This window comes from Arabidopsis lyrata (assembly GCF_000004255.2).
Source record: "Arabidopsis lyrata subsp. lyrata unplaced genomic scaffold ARALYscaffold_2, whole genome shotgun sequence".
Taxonomy (NCBI): domain Eukaryota; kingdom Viridiplantae; phylum Streptophyta; class Magnoliopsida; order Brassicales; family Brassicaceae; genus Arabidopsis; species Arabidopsis lyrata.
In genome coordinates, this window is record NW_003302554.1 from 10,205,559 (window position 1) to 10,227,264 (window position 21,706).

The 21,706-nt window shown below is 37.8% G+C and overlaps 1 protein-coding gene and 1 long non-coding RNA gene across 2 annotated transcripts; one reads left to right on the forward strand and one right to left on the reverse strand.

The window, feature by feature from the left end:
- Positions 1-1,104: 1,104 nt before the first annotated feature.
- Positions 1,105-5,456, reverse strand: LOC9323041. The gene is made up of 8 exons (XM_002888411.2): positions 4,924-5,456; positions 4,257-4,838; positions 3,094-4,194; positions 2,699-3,023; positions 2,367-2,622; positions 1,709-2,275; positions 1,495-1,629; positions 1,105-1,408 (listed from the first exon to the last, which is right to left on the reverse strand). Exons 1-8 carry the CDS (start codon positions 5,050-5,052, stop codon positions 1,327-1,329), a joined length of 3,177 nt encoding a protein of 1,058 aa, XP_002888457.1. The 5' UTR covers positions 5,053-5,456; the 3' UTR covers positions 1,105-1,326.
- Positions 5,457-6,377: 921 nt separating this feature from the next.
- LOC110231068 lies at positions 6,378-7,336 on the forward strand. The gene is made up of 2 exons (XR_002334153.1): positions 6,378-6,639; positions 6,745-7,336. It is a non-coding gene; the product is annotated as an uncharacterized LOC110231068 (long non-coding RNA).
- The last annotated feature ends 14,370 nt before the right edge of the window (positions 7,337-21,706 follow it).

Consider the following 21,706-nt stretch of genomic DNA (forward strand, 5'->3'; position numbering starts at 1 on the left):
CATCTTATGAAATTCTTGAGCTTTGTCTCTGTACTTCAATATTTTCCTCCACATCCATGAACCTGAACACATAGTCGTCCTGACAGACCAGAACGTCCCTCTGCGAATCAAATTTTTACTACATGCATGGTTGGATAACTTGCTCTATGTAATTTAATTCAGACGAAGATTCACTACATGATTCGCAGGATTTTTTTTAGAGCAAGAACTATTGAAACAACCATTTAGATGATGACCAAAGCATATATGTTAGACAATAGCAATATGCATATTTTAGAGTCCAGTCACCTATATATATTAAAGGAGGCATTAGCGAGAGAAATTCTCTAAAACTGGTAGATGAATATACAAAAAAATTGCTTACACATATGTCAGCTTGATTGTGAGGATATTTTGTATGTTCTTCAACATAATGACTATTGTAGATCTAAGAAATTGGTATCGAACATTGAGTTCCTAATGTTCATATATACACACAATGCTATGAGTATGACTGAGTCTTTAGAAAAACCGACAACACGATTAGTTCTAGATCAGTGAGCTCTAACTTTTACTTAAGACTTCCGGTAAAAGAAGAGATCCCTCTTAAACAATCTTCATAATCTTGCATGAAAAGAACACTGAAAGAAAAACTATGGCTGCAGCATACATTATTAAAATTGTAGGATTTTTGTTGCCTGACTAAAGAAAACATGGACGGAGGTGCAAAGACAACGGCGCTGCATAAAAAAGAAGAAGATAGTTTAGTCATGGGATAGTGTTTCACATAAAAAGAAGAGAAAACAAAAAACAAAGAGGAGATAGTGATTTCACATAAAATGAATTACAAACCCAACGACAGACACAGTCCATATAGAGTTTAAACAAGCATTCGTTAAAAGGCGCAATCCATACAATTTCCAGATATCTCAGGCCCGTCTCTACCCCATGACAACATTATTGGTCCAAAACCATTTTCAAATAATTTAGTGAAAAAGGGTTCAATTTTTAGAAATTTTTTTTAGTAAGAGATTTTAATTTATTTTAGTTTTGCCAAAGGTCCACCCATATATTGAGACACTGAGAGATCCGGATGAGGAAGCATGATACCAAGCTAAAGAATCCTTCACAAAATCTCATTACTCTAATAGCATTAGATATATTAAAATTGTGATCTAAGATACACCACGTGAGCAATGATCAATTGACCAATCTAAGTATTTCTGACACAAATGGCAAAAGATAATGAAGAAAAAAAAAAGTCACAACAGAACGCAAAAACACACTGTTTTAAAAGACCAAAAGGAATGCCAAATTGTCTGCTTTTAAGAAAGAAACAGTCAAAAATCACTTAGGATCTTTGGAGTTAGATGTTGAAAGTTGAACCTTTCTTCTAATCTTCCACACTTTCTTTAGCTTCACTTGTTTCCTACAAAACAAAAAACAGAGAATAAACCTGAAACTGCTTTTATATGAAACTCCTGAAATCACAAAGACTTATCAAAGAAGCTTTACTTGATTGGTTTGGGAGTCACAGTTTCTTCATCCACAACACTTAGCAATGCAAATGATCTCGAAACGTCGTTTACAATGTCCTTCTTTAAGCAAGAATTGGAATCAACCGGCCATCGCATTGGTACAACTAAATCTCTGCATCAATATGAAAACATAAAAACATAAATGTCTCATGTTTCAGTCTAATTAACGCCACAAAATTTAACTAACTCACCCTTGAGAGCATATGTATCGACACCGTTTTATCTTGACTTTCGTGTATCGCTTGTAATGTTTCTCTAGATGTTCCATGGCGCGAGAAACATCAGAAGATGGCAAAACCTGCCAGATCTTCAAAACTTGGACATGGTAATTATTTTTCTTGAAAATGTCTATTGCCCAAATAAGGCTTAAGCCATCATCAATCTTCTGTTGTCTCAACAGATACTCACTCTCAATCTCATCCTCTTGTTGAAGCAGCTCTTTCCCATTAGATAACTTCTCCAAAAAGTTCATAACTCTTTTGTTAATTTCCGAGTCTACGAACGTTTCCAGAGATTTCAAGAACTCATTGCTAAGCCAAACCTTCCATATCGAATTTTCGAAGGAAATAAGCTTCTTGTTTTGAAGCTTATTAAGATCATCAAGAGCTGTTGTTGATCTTTCAATACACTGAGCTAATGATTTATCTTCTTCTGCATCATGGAAACAGTTTCGTGCTTGCGCATCGACTACTAACTGCCTCCACACTGATTTATTGTTTGTTAAAGTCGCCTCGTTTCCAAGAATCCATAAGCAATACCTACAAACACAAAGAGTAAATGACTCGAGAACAAAACAAAACAGCTTCACAAGAATAGCTAAATCAAAGAACAGAGAAAGTGTTTAGATACCTAGCGCGAGTGAGTGCTACATTAGTTCGTTGTTGGTTAGACAGAAAACCGATTGCTCCTTTACCGTTAGACCTGACAGTTGAGATTATAATGATATCTTCTTCACCGCCTTGAAACCCATCTACGGACCTAACACTCACTGTGAATGTCCCTTCGGTATTATACATTTCGCCTATCCTTTCTTGGATAGCAAACACTTGAGCTTTGTAAGGTGAAATAACACCTACGCTGATCGATCTTCCCGTCTTTCTTGATACTAAAGATTACATAACAAAACAAGAATCAACATCAAACTCTACTTTAAAGACTGATCTGAATCAAAATTTGTTTACCTGAATAAAGCTTTGACACTATCTCAGCCACAACAGAGACCTCCACTACGTTTTTCGAACTATATCCTTCTCCAAACTGTTCTCTTCCATATGCTATGTTGATGAAAGAGTAAGGTCCAAACATTTTCTCAGGAAGAAACTTTTTCTCATAACTTCTCAGTCTCACAGAAGGAGCATCCAAAATCTTCATATCGTAAAACTCTCTGTTCGGGAAAATACTAATCGACGGATGCATTCGGTATTGCATGTTCAGCAACTGTTTATTATGCCCCAACAACACCAATCTTTCAAACAAACTCCTCCCAAGATCAGCTTCTGAAGCAATCTGCACATAACTGGTATAGTAAGCAAAGAGAAGAAGGTGAATATGTATGATAATGTGTAACAAAACTAACCTTGCTTTTAATCATTGCAGGCAATTGCTTCTCATCACCGATCAAAATCGCGTGTTGAAGTCCTGGAAGCTGCAAAGGTATCGCTGATTCGCATTCTTTTAACTGAGCAGCTTCGTCAATCACAAGAAGCTGTATTGGACTACTCATGTGTAACTTAGCAGAGCTTGATGCTGTGCAGAAAAGCAGATATGCATTGTCTAAGCAGAGTATTTTAAGTTCAAACTTTGATATAAAATCCGGAAGATTGATACTTGTAGAAATCGATGTCAACATCTTCAGACAATCTTGCTCTCTTGAATCATTCTCCAATCTTTCGTCACCGGTATCTTTACGGTTATATTTCCTTCTTCCATGACAAGACTTCTTACCATCTCCCATAACATCAGAAACCGAAATGTCTCTAAGGAGATCATTAGTCTGATTCATTTTTTCCGCCACACGAAAGGAGAGCAAAGTAGTTGGTAAATGAAGACACAAAGTTGTAAACTGATGCTGCAGATCATTTCTTAGTCTGCTCAGCCTCTCCTCCACAAATTCCTTAAAAGAAAGACTTGTTTTATTTACGGAATTGAACTGACGATACTCTCGTTGCGGATCACTGAGCAAACAGATCATACGGTTAACATTTGCCCTCCATCCAGTCATAGCCATAAAGCATCTATAAAGCTCCTCAACTCGGTACTCAAGGAAGACATCGAAAAGATCTTCCCGGTCATCGATTTTCATCCTTTCTTTATTACCAAACAACACAATATCTCCAAGACCATAACCACCAAACCTCAATGACTCAGAGACTAATTTCACAAGTCTTGAACAAACTTCCAAAACAGCTATGTTAGTTGGAGCACAAGTCAATGTCCTGCATCTCATTTTCAGAAGGTTCAAAAGCAGAACACTTGTTGTTTTCGTCTTCCCCGTGCCCGGGGGTCCCCATATAAGTTTGATATTGTTGGAGTGGTAGCAACTTTTAGCTTCTAGACAACTCAAAATCGCATCCTCTTGAGATGAATTCAGTTTGAATGAACGTAGCATCCGCGCTGAGTGATCTGACACTACATTCTCACTGTTTTCTTTACAAGCAACACAACTTCCTCCATCAACCTACACAAGAAAAAGATTTCAATATATGATTTTGGTTCTGTTTCAAAACTTAACTTAATTACCTCATTGTTGCTTTGAAGTACTCTTGAAATAAGCTTCAAGTTTCCTCCTTCTGGATGTGGATGCAACGCGCTCCAAATACGAATATTTGTCATCATGTTGATCAAATTAACTCCAAAGAAACTTAAGCGTTTCCTCTCACCCTTTCCTCTCTTTGTCGACGTTCGCTTATCGTCATCATCCTCGAAAATAATAGGTTTAGAAGCCAAAATAGTTATCAAATGTGGATTATTTTCATTAACCCCACAAACAAGAGCTAGCAAATGAGGCTCATTGGAACATCTCAAGTCATCGATTCGAATAGGCCTCTTATCTGTCACTGCAATAAGATCATTAAACTCTAGCAGATTTTGACCTCCATTGGCCACATTATCATTCACCATCTGCAAAGTAACCTCATAATAAAGATCCTTAGGAGGTTTAAAATCTTTCCCTGGCTTGATTTCCCAAAACTTGAAAGCTTGTGCACGACGTATCGTTCCCATACTTGACAACAAATCAGCATGTGTCTCTTCAATAATCGGATTAACAAATGACTCAAAATACTCTTTGGTTGATGTAAATGTGTTAGGAATCTTCCCTACCTAATAACCAAGAACACAAAATCCATAAAGCAACAAAAAAAAAAAATGTATTTAAGTAAAGACAAGAGTCAGAAGAATACATAACCTTTCCTTTGTAAAGATTTGAGCTTAACACATCACGAAGAGACCAAGAGAAGACAACATCGACTAAATCTCTTCCTTTGATGATTCTTTCCTTCTTCTTGGTTTCTTTTGATACCCATAATTGTTGCATCTTTGAAATACTCTGTTTCTGCAAATCTCAAGACCTCTCAACTTTTCTGTTCACATGCCTAGCTTTTTAGAATGAGAAGATGAAGAAATACTTAGTGAGGAGGAAGACCAAAGGTTTGGAGTGTTCAAGTCTAAAAGACATGTTCTTTTTCTTTTTCTTTTTCCTCCTAGGAAAGGACCAATAATATTAAACATTACTTTCACTTTTAGAAATTTCTGACTAGGTTTACGCAATCTCAATTTATGTTATTTTCTTTTTTTGTGATAATCTCGATTTTTGTTAAATTCTTATGTTTTTTGGCAACGATTTATGCTAATATCCTTGTGTAGATATTCTTTGCGATTTTTCTTTCTAAATTTATATAACAACCTCCAATTTCATATTTACTAGCCTTAATCTATATGCCTATAGTAAATATAAATTCTGGAAACGAAAATTAATTTTTATTTTCTTCTAAAAACAGATTGTACAATGCTTACAACTTTATTCAGCTTTTTTGTTTCGTCTTGTAAATACTATTAAATATTGGGTTCTTACTCAGCATTTAAAGTCAACTTTATTGTCAGCAAGACCTTTACACACATCACTTGTCGAAAATTCCTAATAAGTAACGTTGACGTGATTGATTAGAGTGACATGTATAGACTCTTCAGTACATTCTATATATATTTATTTGTTTCCAATTTCTTACTTTCCTTTAATTTTTGTATTGGAAGGTGTATTTCTTTTATTTTGTTAATTTTCCTTTAAATTTTTGTAACTTGTGTCGACTTTCTCAAATACAGAAAATAACAAAAGTACGTAATATTATTGATTTGCTTTCTCAAATACAGAAAATACAGAACATATAAGATTAAAAGAATTTGTCATTACACAAAACAGTGCTGCCTCTAGTTTCTGGCAACGTGAATACAAGAGTTCAATCAAAAGAGACCAAACGACCATAATCCATTAGTCCGACCTGCAGCCACCTTAATAGGACTGAGAACACCGGCAAACCAATGCTTGTCTTGCCATGGCAAGCATGTAGGGAATAACTCAATTGTATATATCATCTCCATGTTAAAAGAAGAGCAGACACTAAAATATGCCACAAGCTCCAGTATTAGTTGAATCGTTCCGCTCTGGTTATCGATCCTTTGTAAGATAATAAATAAGAAGTTTGAGATATCGCTTAACGCCGCGAAACCGATAATTTCACCTCTTATGTTGATGAGTCTATCAACGAAGAATCTCTTACTAATAAAAGGAACTAATTGAGGCTTCTAAGAGTGTCCACATCAGCAAAACAAAACTCACCTAAGAGGAAGCCACGCCAACAAACATTTGAAGACGAGATAGAAAATGAATTGAGTTTATGGCCCATTTCAAAGCCCATGAACTAAAACGTCGTGTTACCATGTGACATCTTCAATGAACCACTAATCAGTCTATGACACGTTGAAGAGCAACCAAAACCTTTCTTCTCCCTCTCCTTGAGTTAGTCCGTTTTGAGTCACTTGCACTCCCACGTTCACAGATAAATCATTCCCACATCCTCTTTCACACGTTTAATCGCATCTTCCATTTTTAACTCATATCATTACCGTATTGACTTCTCACTTCTCTGTATTTAACAATCAATCTCTTTTGTAAACTCTAAAACTATGTAACAAATTTACTTGAAATATTTTCTCCCTTTTGATTTTGAAGGCTAACAGTCGGGAATAGTCACGTTAATGGGAGATCTAGATCGATATATCACCACCGTCCACCCGCAAGGCATGAAAAACGACAAGGCTTGCGATCCTCGAAACGCCGCTGCACACAGAACCCTAGCGTTCATCTCCAGTTTATAATTCGTCACGCTTATCGATGACGACTACGGTATGGTTCCACTTTCTCTTCCAACAAAAATTCAGATTATTTATGGTATTAGAACAATATATCTGCAGGAACAAAAGGACTACGCGAAAGAAGATCTTGCAAGGATTTATTAAGGACGTCAACGGCAGCAAAGATGACTACAGTATGGATCCACTTTCTGAATTGTGTAAGGTTTTCGTATTTGCAACCAAAAGTAATTTCCAAAGACCTTCGTTATTCTTGAAATTCTAGAATTTCATTCTTTTAGTGCAAAATATTGTCAATTAGGGAGATTTTCACAAAGATAAGAGTCGCCATGTGTGGAACTTAACTTTTTCAGATTCTTAAGCATGGGAAAATCTGAAGGAGACGAATAATGCTTTGCAAGTCACAAAGATTGTCGAAAAGAAAAGTGACACATACGTATTCGAATCTTTAATATGATGAGCTAATATTATATTTTCACCAAGCTGTAAATGTGAATCATTAGGTCCAAACTACATCATCGATTAACTTGCTAATAATACAAATCAATTGTTTATCAATATAATTGTTTCTTTCAGGATTCAAAAGAAAAGAAGTAGAGGTGCTGCTGAAAGATAAGAGACGGCCAAGTAGAACAACACTGCAAAATTACTACATTTTTATTCATTTAGTTAAGAACAAACTATCAATGATTAGGAAAATAGAGTTTAAAGCATTTGAATTATGCATAATCATTGATGCCAAATCTTTATTTGTTTAACATTTTTGTTCTATTTTTGCATTGTGATGTGTAGTATGTGAGCATTTATGAGTTTTTTTATGCTGGTAGATAAAGAGAACTAAATCACCTAAGTTAGATGATGTTATGGGAGGGGTTGAGTTTGATGAGTATCTATTGGTAAAGGTGATAAAGGGTCATCAAAGAAACGAAAACATTTTCAGGAGGAGCGAGATGGGTAACAAGATGCAAAATACATTTAACTTGTAGTATATTCACGGTGAATTAAAGCTCAGGTAAAATGGACGAGGCAATAACCTTCTAATTCCTATCAACATAGTACAAAGTACAAACACAAAAAAATAACCCGCGCTAGAACTTAGCATTACGAAATTATTATGATTATTTGACATAGAAAACCATCTCAATAGTGTTTAGCTAAATTATTATTATATGGACTAATATGATAGTAATCTAATCTTAGAAACCATAAAATAATTAATATATAAGATAAAATTAAAATATATAGAACTACGGAATAATATGATTAGAGACAAATGGAAAATAAATTACGGGAGATAAATGAAAATACTATATACACTAATTTTTAGTTTCTTCTACTTAATTTTGTAAATGAAAATTAATGTGGAAATGATAAATATGTAAAACTAAACAATTAATAGTATCTTTTTCGCATTTTCACTAAATAAACTAAATAAAAATTAAAACAACATTAACCAATTTAAAAATATCAAATATCAAATGTACACCGGGCGTAGCCCGGATTTCCTCTAGTAATTTAATAAGATTGGCTATCAACCAAATCATAGATGTTAAAGTTGAAAGTGGATAACGCCGGTAGTATTCCATAGTAAAAAGGAATACAAGTACACTAAAATATTAAGATTTCTAAAGAGAGATAAAGTTCTGCAAATTAATAAAACATTTTAAACACAAAAAAAATATTTCTAAAATATGACAAAACATAAGCAACACATAAGCAAAACAAATTATAAGTTCAAATTTTAAGACTTTTAAACATTGTTGATTACTAGCTACATAAATTATAAGTTCAAATTTTATGACTTTTAAACATTGCTAATTACCAACTACACAAAATATGTAACAATATAGGAGACCTAAAAAAGGTTATAATTAATTGTTGTCCTAAGTGATAACTTAAATGGCTATGTCTCATGCAAGACTGATCTTATATAAATTATGGTTAAAACATTTGTTCTCCTTAATCAAGAAAACAATAAGCTTTTAATTGGTAACCACTTTTGAATTTTGAGGAAAAAAATGAGCAATATGTGTTTTTTTCTCTTAGTTCCTCAATTTATTTTTACCATTTACAAATACTGTTTTTCAATTTTCAGATATCTGGGTCTTAAACTTTCCATGATGATATGATATAATTACTATAGGAACAATCATGACGAACAAAAATTAAATTTTTTTTATCAGAAACAATTTTACAATAGCTTTTATAATAATATTTACATTTCTATACAAAATACTTTTTGCATTTTTATTATATTTATATATATATATAATATATTAAACTTTCCACTTTAAATAAATGCTATGAATTTATTTTAAATTAGTATCCTCTATATATTAAAAGAGAGATTTTAATGTTTGTGTGCAAACCCACAATTTTTCTCGATTATTTTATTTTATCTTTTTTTTTTTTTAATTCTACTATTCTTCTTACCAAACACTTATAATTCTACTATACTTATATTTATTAGGGGCTTTTGCAAAAAATGCCACTTTTCAAAAATACCCCTTTTTTTAAACCTTATAAAAAATGCTCTTAAAAATATAAAACTTACCCAAATATGTATGTAATATTATTAAAACTTACACAAACTACATTTCTATGTATCTAAAATTTTATAAATACTTTATAAATACCTTATAAATGCATTTTAAATACCTTTAAAAACCTTTAAAATATCTTGTAAAACCTTTGAAAAACCTTAAAAATCCTTTAAAATAACTTGTAAAACCTTTAAAACACCTTATAAAACCTTATAAATACTTGGATCGAGTCTTCAAGTAGTAGTTACAATCCATAAGTACCTTATAAACCTAATAAAACTTTATAAAAATTTCAGATTTAAAAAGGGACATTTTTGAAAATAGACATCTAAAAGGGGCATTTTTGAAAAGGGGCACACCAAAAGGAGTATTTTTTAACAATTTCCCTATTTATTATTCTAAAACTAAAAACCAAACACATTATTAAATTAAATAAACTTACTAAATAAACTTAAATATCTTCTTAAAATATTTATTCAATGTTTTTGTTACTATTTAGTATTTACTATAACCGTTTGTTCAATTTTCCTCTATTTCTTCATTTCATGTTCTATTTTGTTTCCTTTTTATGCATTTTCTTTTCCATTCTATTGTTATTATGGACACCAGAAATTTTCTGAACATCTATACTAGGCCTGGGATAATAAAGATGTTATTTAGAATTTTAAAGCTCTTAGTTTAAAAATATTTAATTCTAATATTTTCTATACAAAAATATTTATAAGAAAAACTAATATATAGAAAAAAATTGAGATAAAAAAAAACTCAAAAATATTCTTAATGAATGCCTCTAATTCATCGATTTCATTGAAAAGGAAAGAAAAGTGGCAAATATGTCAATTTACCTTTTCTAATTGATAAAATTATACTCTTATTCTTATTTTGTTAATATTCTTATATTTGGTTAATCCTAGATCTTTTCAATATAAATATTAAGCGGTGTATTGTGTTTATGTATGATGTTATAGATGATTTGATGTTATTTGCGTAAAAATTTTGGATCTGAAAAAGAAGGATCGACGACAAGCATTATTGGTCGATGTTTGTGCTCTTTCATATCGGTTATGAATCCGAAAACCTTGATTTGATGTTGTTTGAGTTAAATTTTTGGTTTTAAAGAAGAACGATCGATGATAAGCACAACTGTTTTATTAGCTATACATGTGGCCATGTTCATGTTACTTCCTCCGCAAGTAATTTACAATTTTGTAGCATTAAAGATTTTGATTTGAAAAGTTTCAATATATGTGATTTTTAACCGAGTATAGGTGTGAAAGTATCAAAGTTTAGGTGGTGGCTATGTGTAACACCATAAGACAGTTATGACATGACCTCTTTAAGGAAACATTTGGTTCATATGTAGCTGAAACTTGATGGCGAGGTTTCTCGTATTAATGTCTTGAGCTTGAATGGTGGGATATAGATTTAACCTGTTAGAGAAGATTTCTTCTAAAGTTTTAGATTTGACCACTCTCGTGGAGATAGCAAACGAACATGCAAACGTACTCGGTATAATCTGAAGTTTGGTAGGAGTATTCTAGAGATGTGGAACTAAGTTCTGGTAGAAGGGCATCGAATTTCAAGTTTAGAAGGTCAAATAAACGATGTTGTTTTGAGAAATTAATACATACGTTTATGGAATTATGTTTGGTTAAGGTTAGTAAATTTAAATTTTTTGCTATGTTATTATTCATAAAATCACGAATGTTTTACATAGAAGAAGGAAGAAAGTGAGGCAAATGAAGAGAAAGAGGAAGAGGAAGAGGAAGACGGCGAGGAAGAAGAAGAGTATAACGAACACGGCCACATAATTGTGTTGTTCAATGTTAATATAGCGTTTGCTTAATATTCCCTGTTGTTATTCTTCTAAAGTTCGATAGTAGGTCTATAGTATTTGGTTGAGTCTTTTTTTCTTAGGCTGTGACTGGTTAAAAGAGTAGAAGAAATGAAAAGAAAAAGTAGAAAAAAAAAAATGTCACATCAGAAGGAAAAATGAATTCTACTAGTTTTGAGTATGGAAGAACTCCTCTCGTTTAGTTATTTTTTGATATTTCACCAGATATAATTTTCTTCTGATTTTTTTTTTACTGATACATGTCAAGAAAAGAAAAGTTCTTCCTTTTTCATTTTTTCTATTAAAGGTAATCAGTCACATCCTTACTATTTACTTTTTGTTGTTGTCGTATTTCATTTATATTATTTATAATCATGTTTATTATTAAATAAATATTTTTGTTTAGTCCTATTTTAATTTTTATATATGTTTTATAGATTTTTAGATAAAATTCTATACATATTGACAAAAAAAGAAAGATGAAATTTTATACATAAATAGTAAGCCACATTTTTAAAATTTTGCTTTACGCCTCAAAATTTTTAGGACCGGCCATGCTTGACTCATCTAAAACTTGTGATGCATTGCTCAATCTTAACATCTAGAAATCTCAGCTCTATTGGAAGCTCCAACTCGAGCAAGTTCAAAGCACACACAAGCTGTAGAGTTTTCAGCCACCCACATCCATCATTTTTATGTATCTTCTCATTGGTTATTTTATTGGGATTGGACACTTTTTTTATATTTTAATGTGATAGTAGGTTTCCAGTGATTGATATCTTATATTGATATATCCAAGACCTTTGACTCTGTGCAATGGGAATTCTTGCTGAACACACTCGAAGCTCTGAATTTTCCGGGAAAATTTATTCACTGGATAAAGCTATGCATCACAACAGCTACCTTCTTTGTTCAAGTGAATGGTGACTTGGCGGATTTTTTCAACAGTTCTCGTGGACTGCGTCAAGGTTGTTCTCTTTCTCCATATCTATTCCTCATTTGCATGAATGTCTTGCTGAACACACTCGAAGCTCTGAATTTTCCGGGAAAATTTATTCACTGGATAAAGCTATGCATCACAACAGCTACCTTCTTTGTTCAAGTGAATGGTGACTTGGCGGATTTTTTCAACAGTTCTCGTGGACTGCGTCAAGGTTGTTCTCTTTCTCCATATCTATTCCTCATTTGCATGAATGTCTTGTCACATATGATAGACAAAGCTGCAGTAAGTCGGAACATTGGTTATCACCCTAAGTGTAAAGACGTTGGCTTAACCCATCTTTGCTTCGCTGATGACCTCATGGTGTTTGTGGATGGTCAGAAGAGGTCAATAGAGGGGATCATCCAATTTTTTCAAGAATTTGCAGGGAGAACAGGTCTCAATATCAGTGTGGAAAAATCAACACTCTATCTTGTGGATGTCGGATTCACACACTCAAGTATTTTTATTAGTAGGAAAGATTATTCTTGAGGGACAAAAAGTAAGAACGTAAAAGGCTTATGAATTGCTACAAAAATTGCTATCGTATTTCTTGCTCAAGAGGGAGATCCCTTTACATGGCCATTGGCCTCCATATTTATACATAGAGAAACGACATTAAAAATGAGTAATTAAGTACAATTATTCCTTCTTAAATGTGTCCGTTTTGATTCCTTGATTTTAATGCTCAACGTTTAAATTTGAGTTGACTCTGGTCTTTATGGGCCTCGCCTTTCGGCCCAAATGTCCTTGGACCGACTTAACCATGACCTCGTCTCCAGACTCGTGTCGGGATGCAGTCACTTCGGACCCTCTTTATGTTGACAACCACTCCGACCGTTCCTTTGGCTCACGGATCCGACGGGCTTTATCCTTTATGGGTCTTCATCTTGTCTACGTGGCAATCTTTGGTTGGTCCCGGACTTTTGGTGCGGGATCCGACACCAACAATTAGCCCCCCAAGTTCTTCGAAGTGTCATTCCAATTCGGAGGACTTTAAATGCTTTAAATGACCAAAGATTGCGCTCGAGAATCTCTCTGATTTCCCGCCGAAAATCTCATTACTCCTTTAATTTTGGCACTAGCCATTTTTACCCGAGTGACATCTGTCATCATTATGACCGTATATTAATTAATTACTATTAAAACGGGAAAAAACCTTCCCACTTCCCACACAACTTCCGAGGCGATTTCATCATTAGCTTGTGTGAGGTAACTTCTTTTCACCATTACTTTCTTCTTTTACTTTTGGGCTTTAATCAAAACTTCTCTCTACTTTTCTTCACCGAATCTCTCTTCGCCGGATCTTGAATTTTTCATTTTTCTCCGATGACTTCCGATTCTGAAAGACCTGAATCTCCGTCTTATGATGAGAGGCGTTCTAGTAATGACGAATGCACTCGTCCTAACGATATCGCCGGTCCTCATTATAAATCCACCTGTACTCTTCAATCCCTTGAGCGATTAAAGGGGCTTTGTCAAATTCCTCCTGGAATTATAGCGGAGGCGCAAATAGTCGATCCTACGGAATCCCCGGAGAACCACCGTGACGGCTACTTTTGTGTTTACGAAATTTACTTCAAGGGCTGCGGATTGACCTTCCCCCTTCCCGAAGCCCTAATTCGATTCTTGGCGGCTCTCGAGATTGCTTTACCTCAATTAACACCCAATCTCCTCCGAACCATCCTCGGGATTATAACCGTTGCGGCGGAAGCTGGCTACGTCATTGGAGTCCCCGAGCTGAATGAACTCCTAAGCGTAAGGAGTTCATCAAAGAAAACTGGGTACTTCTCGGCGTATCCAAATGCCAACAGGAACGTCATTTCGCACCTCCCGAACAAGGATAAAAGCTGGCACCATCCTTGGTTCCTGATTAAGAAAACTCCTGCTTCGATTGGGAATCTTTCCGATGTACTCCCATCGAAGTGGTCTACGAAGCCTGGTAGAGACTAGGTCGTATATTCCTTTCCTGTTTATTTTATTATTTTTTACTGACCAAATTAGTTGTTTCACTTCGCAGCTCTTATCGCTTCAACTCTCCCGACTGAAGAATTTGTCAAGTTCTTCAGAACAATCCTCGAAGGGGAAACCCTTTGGAATTCTTTCACCCTCGATCGGTTTTTCGAGGCCAACCGAAAACTCAGGATGAGTCCTCCCAATCTACTTTATCGTCTTCCGCCTCCTCCCTCAACTCAGGGCATGTCAGCTCGGGCCCTTACTGCCCAGCGTAAGAAACTTTCCAAGGCGATAGCAGAGGCTTGTGATGAAAACAAGGCGTTCCTCGCGGCCGCCATTGATAAGAAAAATTACAGCAGGACCCTGCTGGTTGATGATAACAGCTCCGAGGGAGCCAGATCCGTTGCTGCTTATAGGCTAACACCTCGTCGTGAACGTCATGACGAACATTCTCCCCGAAGAGAGCGGTCTCCTCGTCGTGATTCTCCTCGGCCTCCCCGAGACGATTTCAGCAACGAACCACTTAAGAATTTGGTTCGTAGGAAGAGGGACAAGTCGTCCCGTGGTGACTCGTCTCCGCGAAGGGAGAAATCAAGGGCCCGGACTGATCGTTCACCTCGATCATCCCCTCCCACTAAACCAATGGGTCCTCCCCGACCTGTTGACATGTCTTCTTCTTCTCAGCCCGACAGCGAAAAGACTGCTCGGAGTGCATCTCCTAAAAAGGGAGATTCTGAATCTCGAGATGCTTCCTCGAGGTTAAAACCCGTTCTTGTCCCTCAAGTCAAATCGCTTTCAGGTTTGGTGATTTACACATACTCTAACGTTTTTGTTTCTATTAAGATTCCAATTTTTACAATTCTTCCTTCTTCGCAGCTATGGAGAAAGAAGGCAGCGTCTTCCGATGCTTCAAGACCCGATCGGGTTCGATCTTGCCAGACTTCGACAAGTGGCGCCCTGCGATTCGTGAACGCTATTTGCTTCATGCGCATCACTCATCTCGGGTTAGTTCCGTTTTTTTTTTATTGCATTGCCATTCTGTGAACTGACTCGCCATCCCGGGCTTATGTATAATGCCAGGCTCATAGCGAACTTAACGACATGATCGAACATTACGAAGGGTTGGTCATTGGACGGGAGAAGGAGATTGACATGTGGAAGAAGAAACTCTCTGCCCTTGAGGCTGAACTCAGTTCTTCTGCCGGCTCCAAGCACAATCTGGAGGACAAGGTCGACAGTTTAACATCCGAGCTTGCGCAGATAAAGGGGGAGCTGCAAGACCAGTACGATCGGAATTACAAACTCCAGGATGAACTTTCTGGTGTTCAAGGTAGACTTCATGAATCTGAATCAACCGCCGATACCCTGAACAACCAACTTATCGAGCTTGATGCGAAGTACAAGGCGCTAGCCAAGTTGCGTGATTCCGAGTTGGCAAGGTCGGCATCGAAAGCCAGAAAGGAGGTTAAGGGACGCGGGATGGAGTTGATCCAAGGGGCCATCCGCTTCATGCAGACCGAGAAGGCTAGGTCAGACTTGGAATCAGACATCAAGGAGCATGAGAGCAACCTGATTCTTTTGGATCAAATCCATGAAACAGATTTCTCCGAGGAGCAAGAAAGGACCGAACTGTCAACTAATCTTTCTGAAAAACGGAGTCGCTTGGCAGCTCTTCCCACTTCGACCTTCAACCCGCTTGACTTCGAGGAATTCTTTACTGAATCACCTCCTATAAGTGAATCGGGTTTAGACTGGACAGGTAACGCTTGGCTCCTGACGCTTACCACCCTTTTCTTACCTTACTTTTTTTTAAAATTAACTGGAACCGTCCTTCCCAGGCTCAAGTGAGACGGAAGATGTCGTCCCACCCGAAATTCCTGTGAGACCGGAGGTCATCCCGGAGGATGGTTGTACTGTGGAGAGCGGACCAGAAGTTTCATCTGACCAAGCACCTGCCAAGGAGGCGAATGAAGCTTCGACTGTTGAGCCGGATTCCGAGGGGGCTGTTGCTCCGTAGTGGCTGTGTCCACTTTGGGAATTGTCCCATTAATTTTAAGACTTAATTTCGAACTTGTTTTTGCCTAAGGAGGCTTTATTATTTCTTTTTGAACAAGATATTTGCCTGAGGAGGCTTTTAAACCTTTCTAGGTTATGACCCCAAGGGGGTTTGGTTAAAATTATATGCGGGTTTGCAAAGTCCGCTTTTAACCTTTTGTGGCCTTGTGGTTATGCTTTCGAGATTTTTAGGCTGATCAGGCCTTTCTCTTAAGAATGCGAGAACTGAGCTCGGCTTAAAGCGAGTTCCCCACTTCGGGTTTAGTCAACTCGATAAATTTATTGGGCTTGGGCCTTAGAAACTTTTGTAGTTAATGCGACGGTTGCTCTTTCCCTTCTTTTTTTTTAAAAAAGTAGGGAAACGGCTCGTCTTTAATGCAATAACTGACTTTTCTCGATTTTCCAAAAAGGGGTTAAACCACTCGGGCACACTACCATTATTGGATTTATGGTTCCAATACAAACCCTAAATTATTATAAATAAAGGCTTACCTACCTCTAAGCTTTATTTAACTACGTTTTTAGAATCTTACTTGAGTAATATTACGAGAATGGAAAACGAAAAAGTAGCCCCCGTTGATCCCGGCAGCCCACTCTTCTTGTCCGGCGACGGCTTTGAACCGGCCGGCATTCTTTTTCCTCACGCCGTCTTCCACTTTCCTTCGAAGGAGAAGAAGGAGGCTTGCGACTTTATTGACAAGGCAACTATTTAAAGTTTTTGATTTAAAAACTTTTTGTTTCATCTTATTCATTCATCTTTATGCTAGGTTGCCGACAAGCACCGTCGCTTGTGTGAAGAGAGGCAACGGCTGGGCCTCAAAAGGCAAACGCTCGAGGCTCGCATCGCTCGGGTGGAGAGGAAGATACGGGCTTTGGAAAGTGATCCCTTTCAATGGGAATGGCGGAACTTCGATTCTGTTGCTGAGATCCCGAAGATGCTTTGGATGTATCTCCGTGCTAGAGGAGTTCCGGGTCCTGTGAATGCTCCGGTCCATACCGTTCCATCTGACAGCGAGGAAGAAGACGAGGAGGAGGCCAGCACCTGTCGGAAACGCGTTCGGGATCATCCCGAAGTGGATGCCAAGAACAAGGCGTCCACTTCGAAGACTAAACCGGCGATGAAGGAGCCTGTTCCTGAGCCTCTTCCATAAATGTTCTCTAACTTCTTCTTTTATTTTGAACTCGTAATGGGCTTCGGCCCCTTTTTATTTATGGAAACATTCGCAATTTTCCTTACTTTTCAAATATTCTCGGAGATACGCCTTTTAATGCAGGATCTGTTCGAGGGCATAAATCTCTCCGCGAATCACTCCATTCCTAGGATAGAACCCGCAGCTTGCTAGGGATATGACGTTCCTATAAATTATAGTCTCAATTTCCCTTTACTCCTCACCATTCTTTTCATTTTAGTAGGTATGGAGTTCAATCTTCGCTGTTCAGAATCTATGCCCGACTTCTCCAGAATCGGAATGATAAACGAAGATGTTCCGAATGAGCCAAGCAGGAAGCCTCCTCCACTTCGCGGCTTCTTAAGATCTCAGATTCGAGCCCCATGTGCTTTGATCAGGGATCTCCCAATCAGAGACCAAGGGACAGCGACGGCTTTCATAGAGGCACTCGCGCTTCAACACCAGAAGTTTATGTTGGAAAAGAGGAGACTCCGGAAGAGGATTAACCGGATGCAACGCAGGCTTACTACGGTGTCAAGAGATCTTAACATCCTTGAATCTCACCCCGGAGAGTGGATTGAGCTTGGAATATCTGACTTTGCTCGAATTCCGGACTGCATGATGCCAATCCTCGATCTTGCTGGTCAAGGAGTTGAAGTGTTCTGCTCATCGACAAGATTTTCATAGTCCGAAGTGTACGATGAGCGACATCCCGTCTTTTGAATAAATGCTCTATTTCCAACCTCTTGTATGTTCGTATAGCCGAACCTTTATTTGCTTCACTTGTTCGCACAGTCGAACCTTTTTCCTTTAATAAAGAAATAAAACAAATTTTTATTAATAGCTGAACTCGTTTCCGAGCTGCCTACGCCCATTTCGGGATCAAGCCACATCGTAGTTCATGTACATAAACAATGCATGTAGCTTTAAACATAAAACTTCTTTAGGTTGATCACATTCCAAGGTCGCTTGACTGGATTGTCTTCTAAGTCTTTCAACCTATAAACACCGTTCCGAACCACTTCGGTAATAATGTAAGGTCCTTCCCAATTAATACCGAGTTTACCGGCACCTTCTTCTTTTTTGTCAAAGACGCGCCTTAATATATAATCTCCCACGAAGAAAGGCCTACTTTTAACCTTAGAATTGTAATACCGGGCTGCTGCCTGCTGGTAATTCTGGATCCGAATTAGAGCTTGATCACGCCTTTCATTTATGGTATCTAGTGAATCATTAAGCATTGCTGAATTTTCTTCCTCATTTAACGGTGCTTCTGTTCGGCGAAGTCCGGGCACAATGAGTTCAGCTGGTACTACCGCCTCCATGCCATAAACCAAAGAGAATGGAGTTTCTCTTGTAGGTCGCCTAGGGGTTGTACGATAGGCCCACAGGACGGGTTGGAGTTCTTCATACCATCCTCCCTTTAGATGACTTAAGCATTTCTTGAGATTGCTTAATATTTTCTTGTTCGCGGCTTCAGCTTGACCGTTTCCTTGCGGATATCGTGGAGTAGAATAACTAACTTTGATTCCCCAGTCCGCACAAAAGGCATCAAACTCGTGTGAAATGAATTGTGGTCCATTATCAGTGACTATTTCGTATGGAACTCCATATCGACATATAATGTTTTTCCAAATAAAGGTCTTCACCGCCGAATCCTTGATACCAACATACGCCTCAGCTTCAATCCATTTTGAAAAGTAGTCCGTAAGGACTAAAAGGTACTGTACACCTCGAGTTGATTTGTGCAATGGTCCAATGATGTCCATTGACAACCTCATAAACGGGTATGGGGCGGAAATGGAGGAGAATAATTCCGACGGTTGATGGATCAATGGTGCATAGAGTTGGCAGCGCTTGCATCTTTGGGCGAACTTAACACAATCTGTGATCATATTGGGCCAATAATACCCCATTCTTTTAACTTTAAAAGCCATAGCTCTTCCTGATGAATGACTCCCACATAATCCTTCATGCACTTTGCTCATGACGATTTCGACTTCGGGCCCAAAAATGCATAATAGGTAAGGGTCACTGACACCTCGTCTATATAACGCATCCTTTGACAGACAAAATTTCGCGCTAACGATTTTCATTTTCCTGGCCTGCCATTTATTCTTTGGGAGCTCACCTGTCATGATGTAGTGCTTTATTGGCTCCCTCCAGTCAGCCCCCCAGTCTTTAGCCGGAATTTGGTCAACTTTGTGAAATATTCGTGGCTCTGGCTCGGGATGCTCGTTTGGTTCGAGAACATCCTCCTCGATTAACGGCTCGGTTTCTAACATTGTTTCTGGAATCACCTCTTCAGCTAAGACAACGGGTTCCTTGTTAGATGTATTCGATCCCTTTGACTTCCTTCGTTTGTTGGGTGGCGGTTCGATATCTGGTTCGCCATGGTCGCGTGCCGCTGCTCGAGACCTTGTAACGACGAGGGTTTCTTTGCTGTCTTGAATGCTTCGCTCCGAAATGCATTCCACTGGAATAACTCTCTTTAACTCAGGATCTGATGTTGACGCCAATGCGGCAAGTGCATCCGCAGTTGTATTCTCTCCCCGAGGTATGCGGATTAATTCGAATTTCGAGAAATTTTTAGATAAATCCTTCACCACTTCGAGGTACGCTTCCATTCTTGAATCTTTGGCTTCATAGTCTCCATTAAATTGGTTAACTACTAATTGCGAATCACAATAAGCCAATATTTCCTTAGCTCCAACTCCTTGTGCTAATCTAAGTCCGGCAATCAGGGCTTCGTATTCTGCCTCGTTGTTGGAGGCATTGAATAACAACCGGAATGATTGTTCTAGAATTTCTGATGTTGGAGATTCCAACTTGATTCCCACTCCGGATCCTTGCTTTGTTGAAGACCCGTCTACGTGTAATTTCCAAGTTTGGTTCTCCGGTTGCTCTATCGTTCCAGGTATTGGTAACTCGGTTAAGAAATCTGCTAAAACCTGAGCTTTCATACTGATCCGGCTTTTGAATTCTATATCGTACTCGCTTAACTCCACCGCCCATTTCGCCAAACGTCCGGACTGACTTGGACTATGAAGTATTGTTCGGAGTGGTTGGTTGGTTAATACTTCAACCGGATGGGATTGAAAATATGGGCGCAGCTTCCGAGCCGAAGTTACCACCGCGAGTGCAAGTTTTTCCATCGTTGTGTATCTTGTTTCCGGATCCGTCATTGACTTGCTTACGTAGTAAATTGGTTTCTGCTCCCCACGGTCTTCCCGAACCAAGACTCCATTAACCACGTGACTTGAAACCGACACATACAAATAAAGTTTTTCATCCACTTCCGGTTTGGACAGTATAGGTGGAGTGGATAAGTATGCCTTAAGCTGCCCAAAAGCTTGTTCGCACTTCTCATCCCAAAGGAATCCTTTGTTCCCTTTTAGAATTTGGTAGAAAGGTAACGATTTATCTGTTGATCTCGAGATAAAACGATTCAGAGCCGCAATCCGCCCAGTCAACCGTTGTACTTCTTTGAAGTTTCTTGGAGATGGCATGTTTAGAAAGGCGTTAATTTGATTTGGATTGGCTTCAATCCCTCTTTCTGTCACGATATAGCCAAGAAATTCCCCGGATGGGACTCCAAATGTGCATTTCGCCGGGTTCAGCTTCATTTGATACTTATTGAGAATATCAAAACATTCCACTAAATGCCTAATGTGATCCTCTTTTTTTAATGACTTAACCAACATATCATCTATGTAGACTTCCATTGTCTTCCCGAGATGATTATGGAACATTTTGTTAACCAACCGTTGATAAGTTGCTCCTGCATTTTTCAAACCAAAAGGCATTACCTTGTAACAATAGATACCTCTATCAGTGATAAACGACGTTTTTTCTTGGTCTTCGGGGTTCATCATTATTTGATTATAACCCGAGAAGGCATCCATGAATGTTAACAGCTCGTTCCCAGCGGTGGACTCTACAAGTCGATCTATATGTGGGAGCGGGAAACTATCTTTGGGACATGCTTTATTGAGGTCTGTGAAGTCGATGCAAACCCTATCCTTCCCATTCTTTTTCTTGACAACGACAGTGTTTGCTACCCATTCCGGATATTGCACTTCTCTTATGGACCCTATCTTCAAAAGTTTATCCACTTCGTCATTTACTATTTTCGCTCGCTCCACTCCAAACTTTCTTCTTTTTTGTTTCACCGGTTTGAAGCTTGGATCCACGTTTAGTTCATGACAAATTATACTTGGATTTATGCCAGGCATGTCCGCTGCTGACCATGCAAACGATGTTTTGATTTTCCTTAAGAGTTCGAT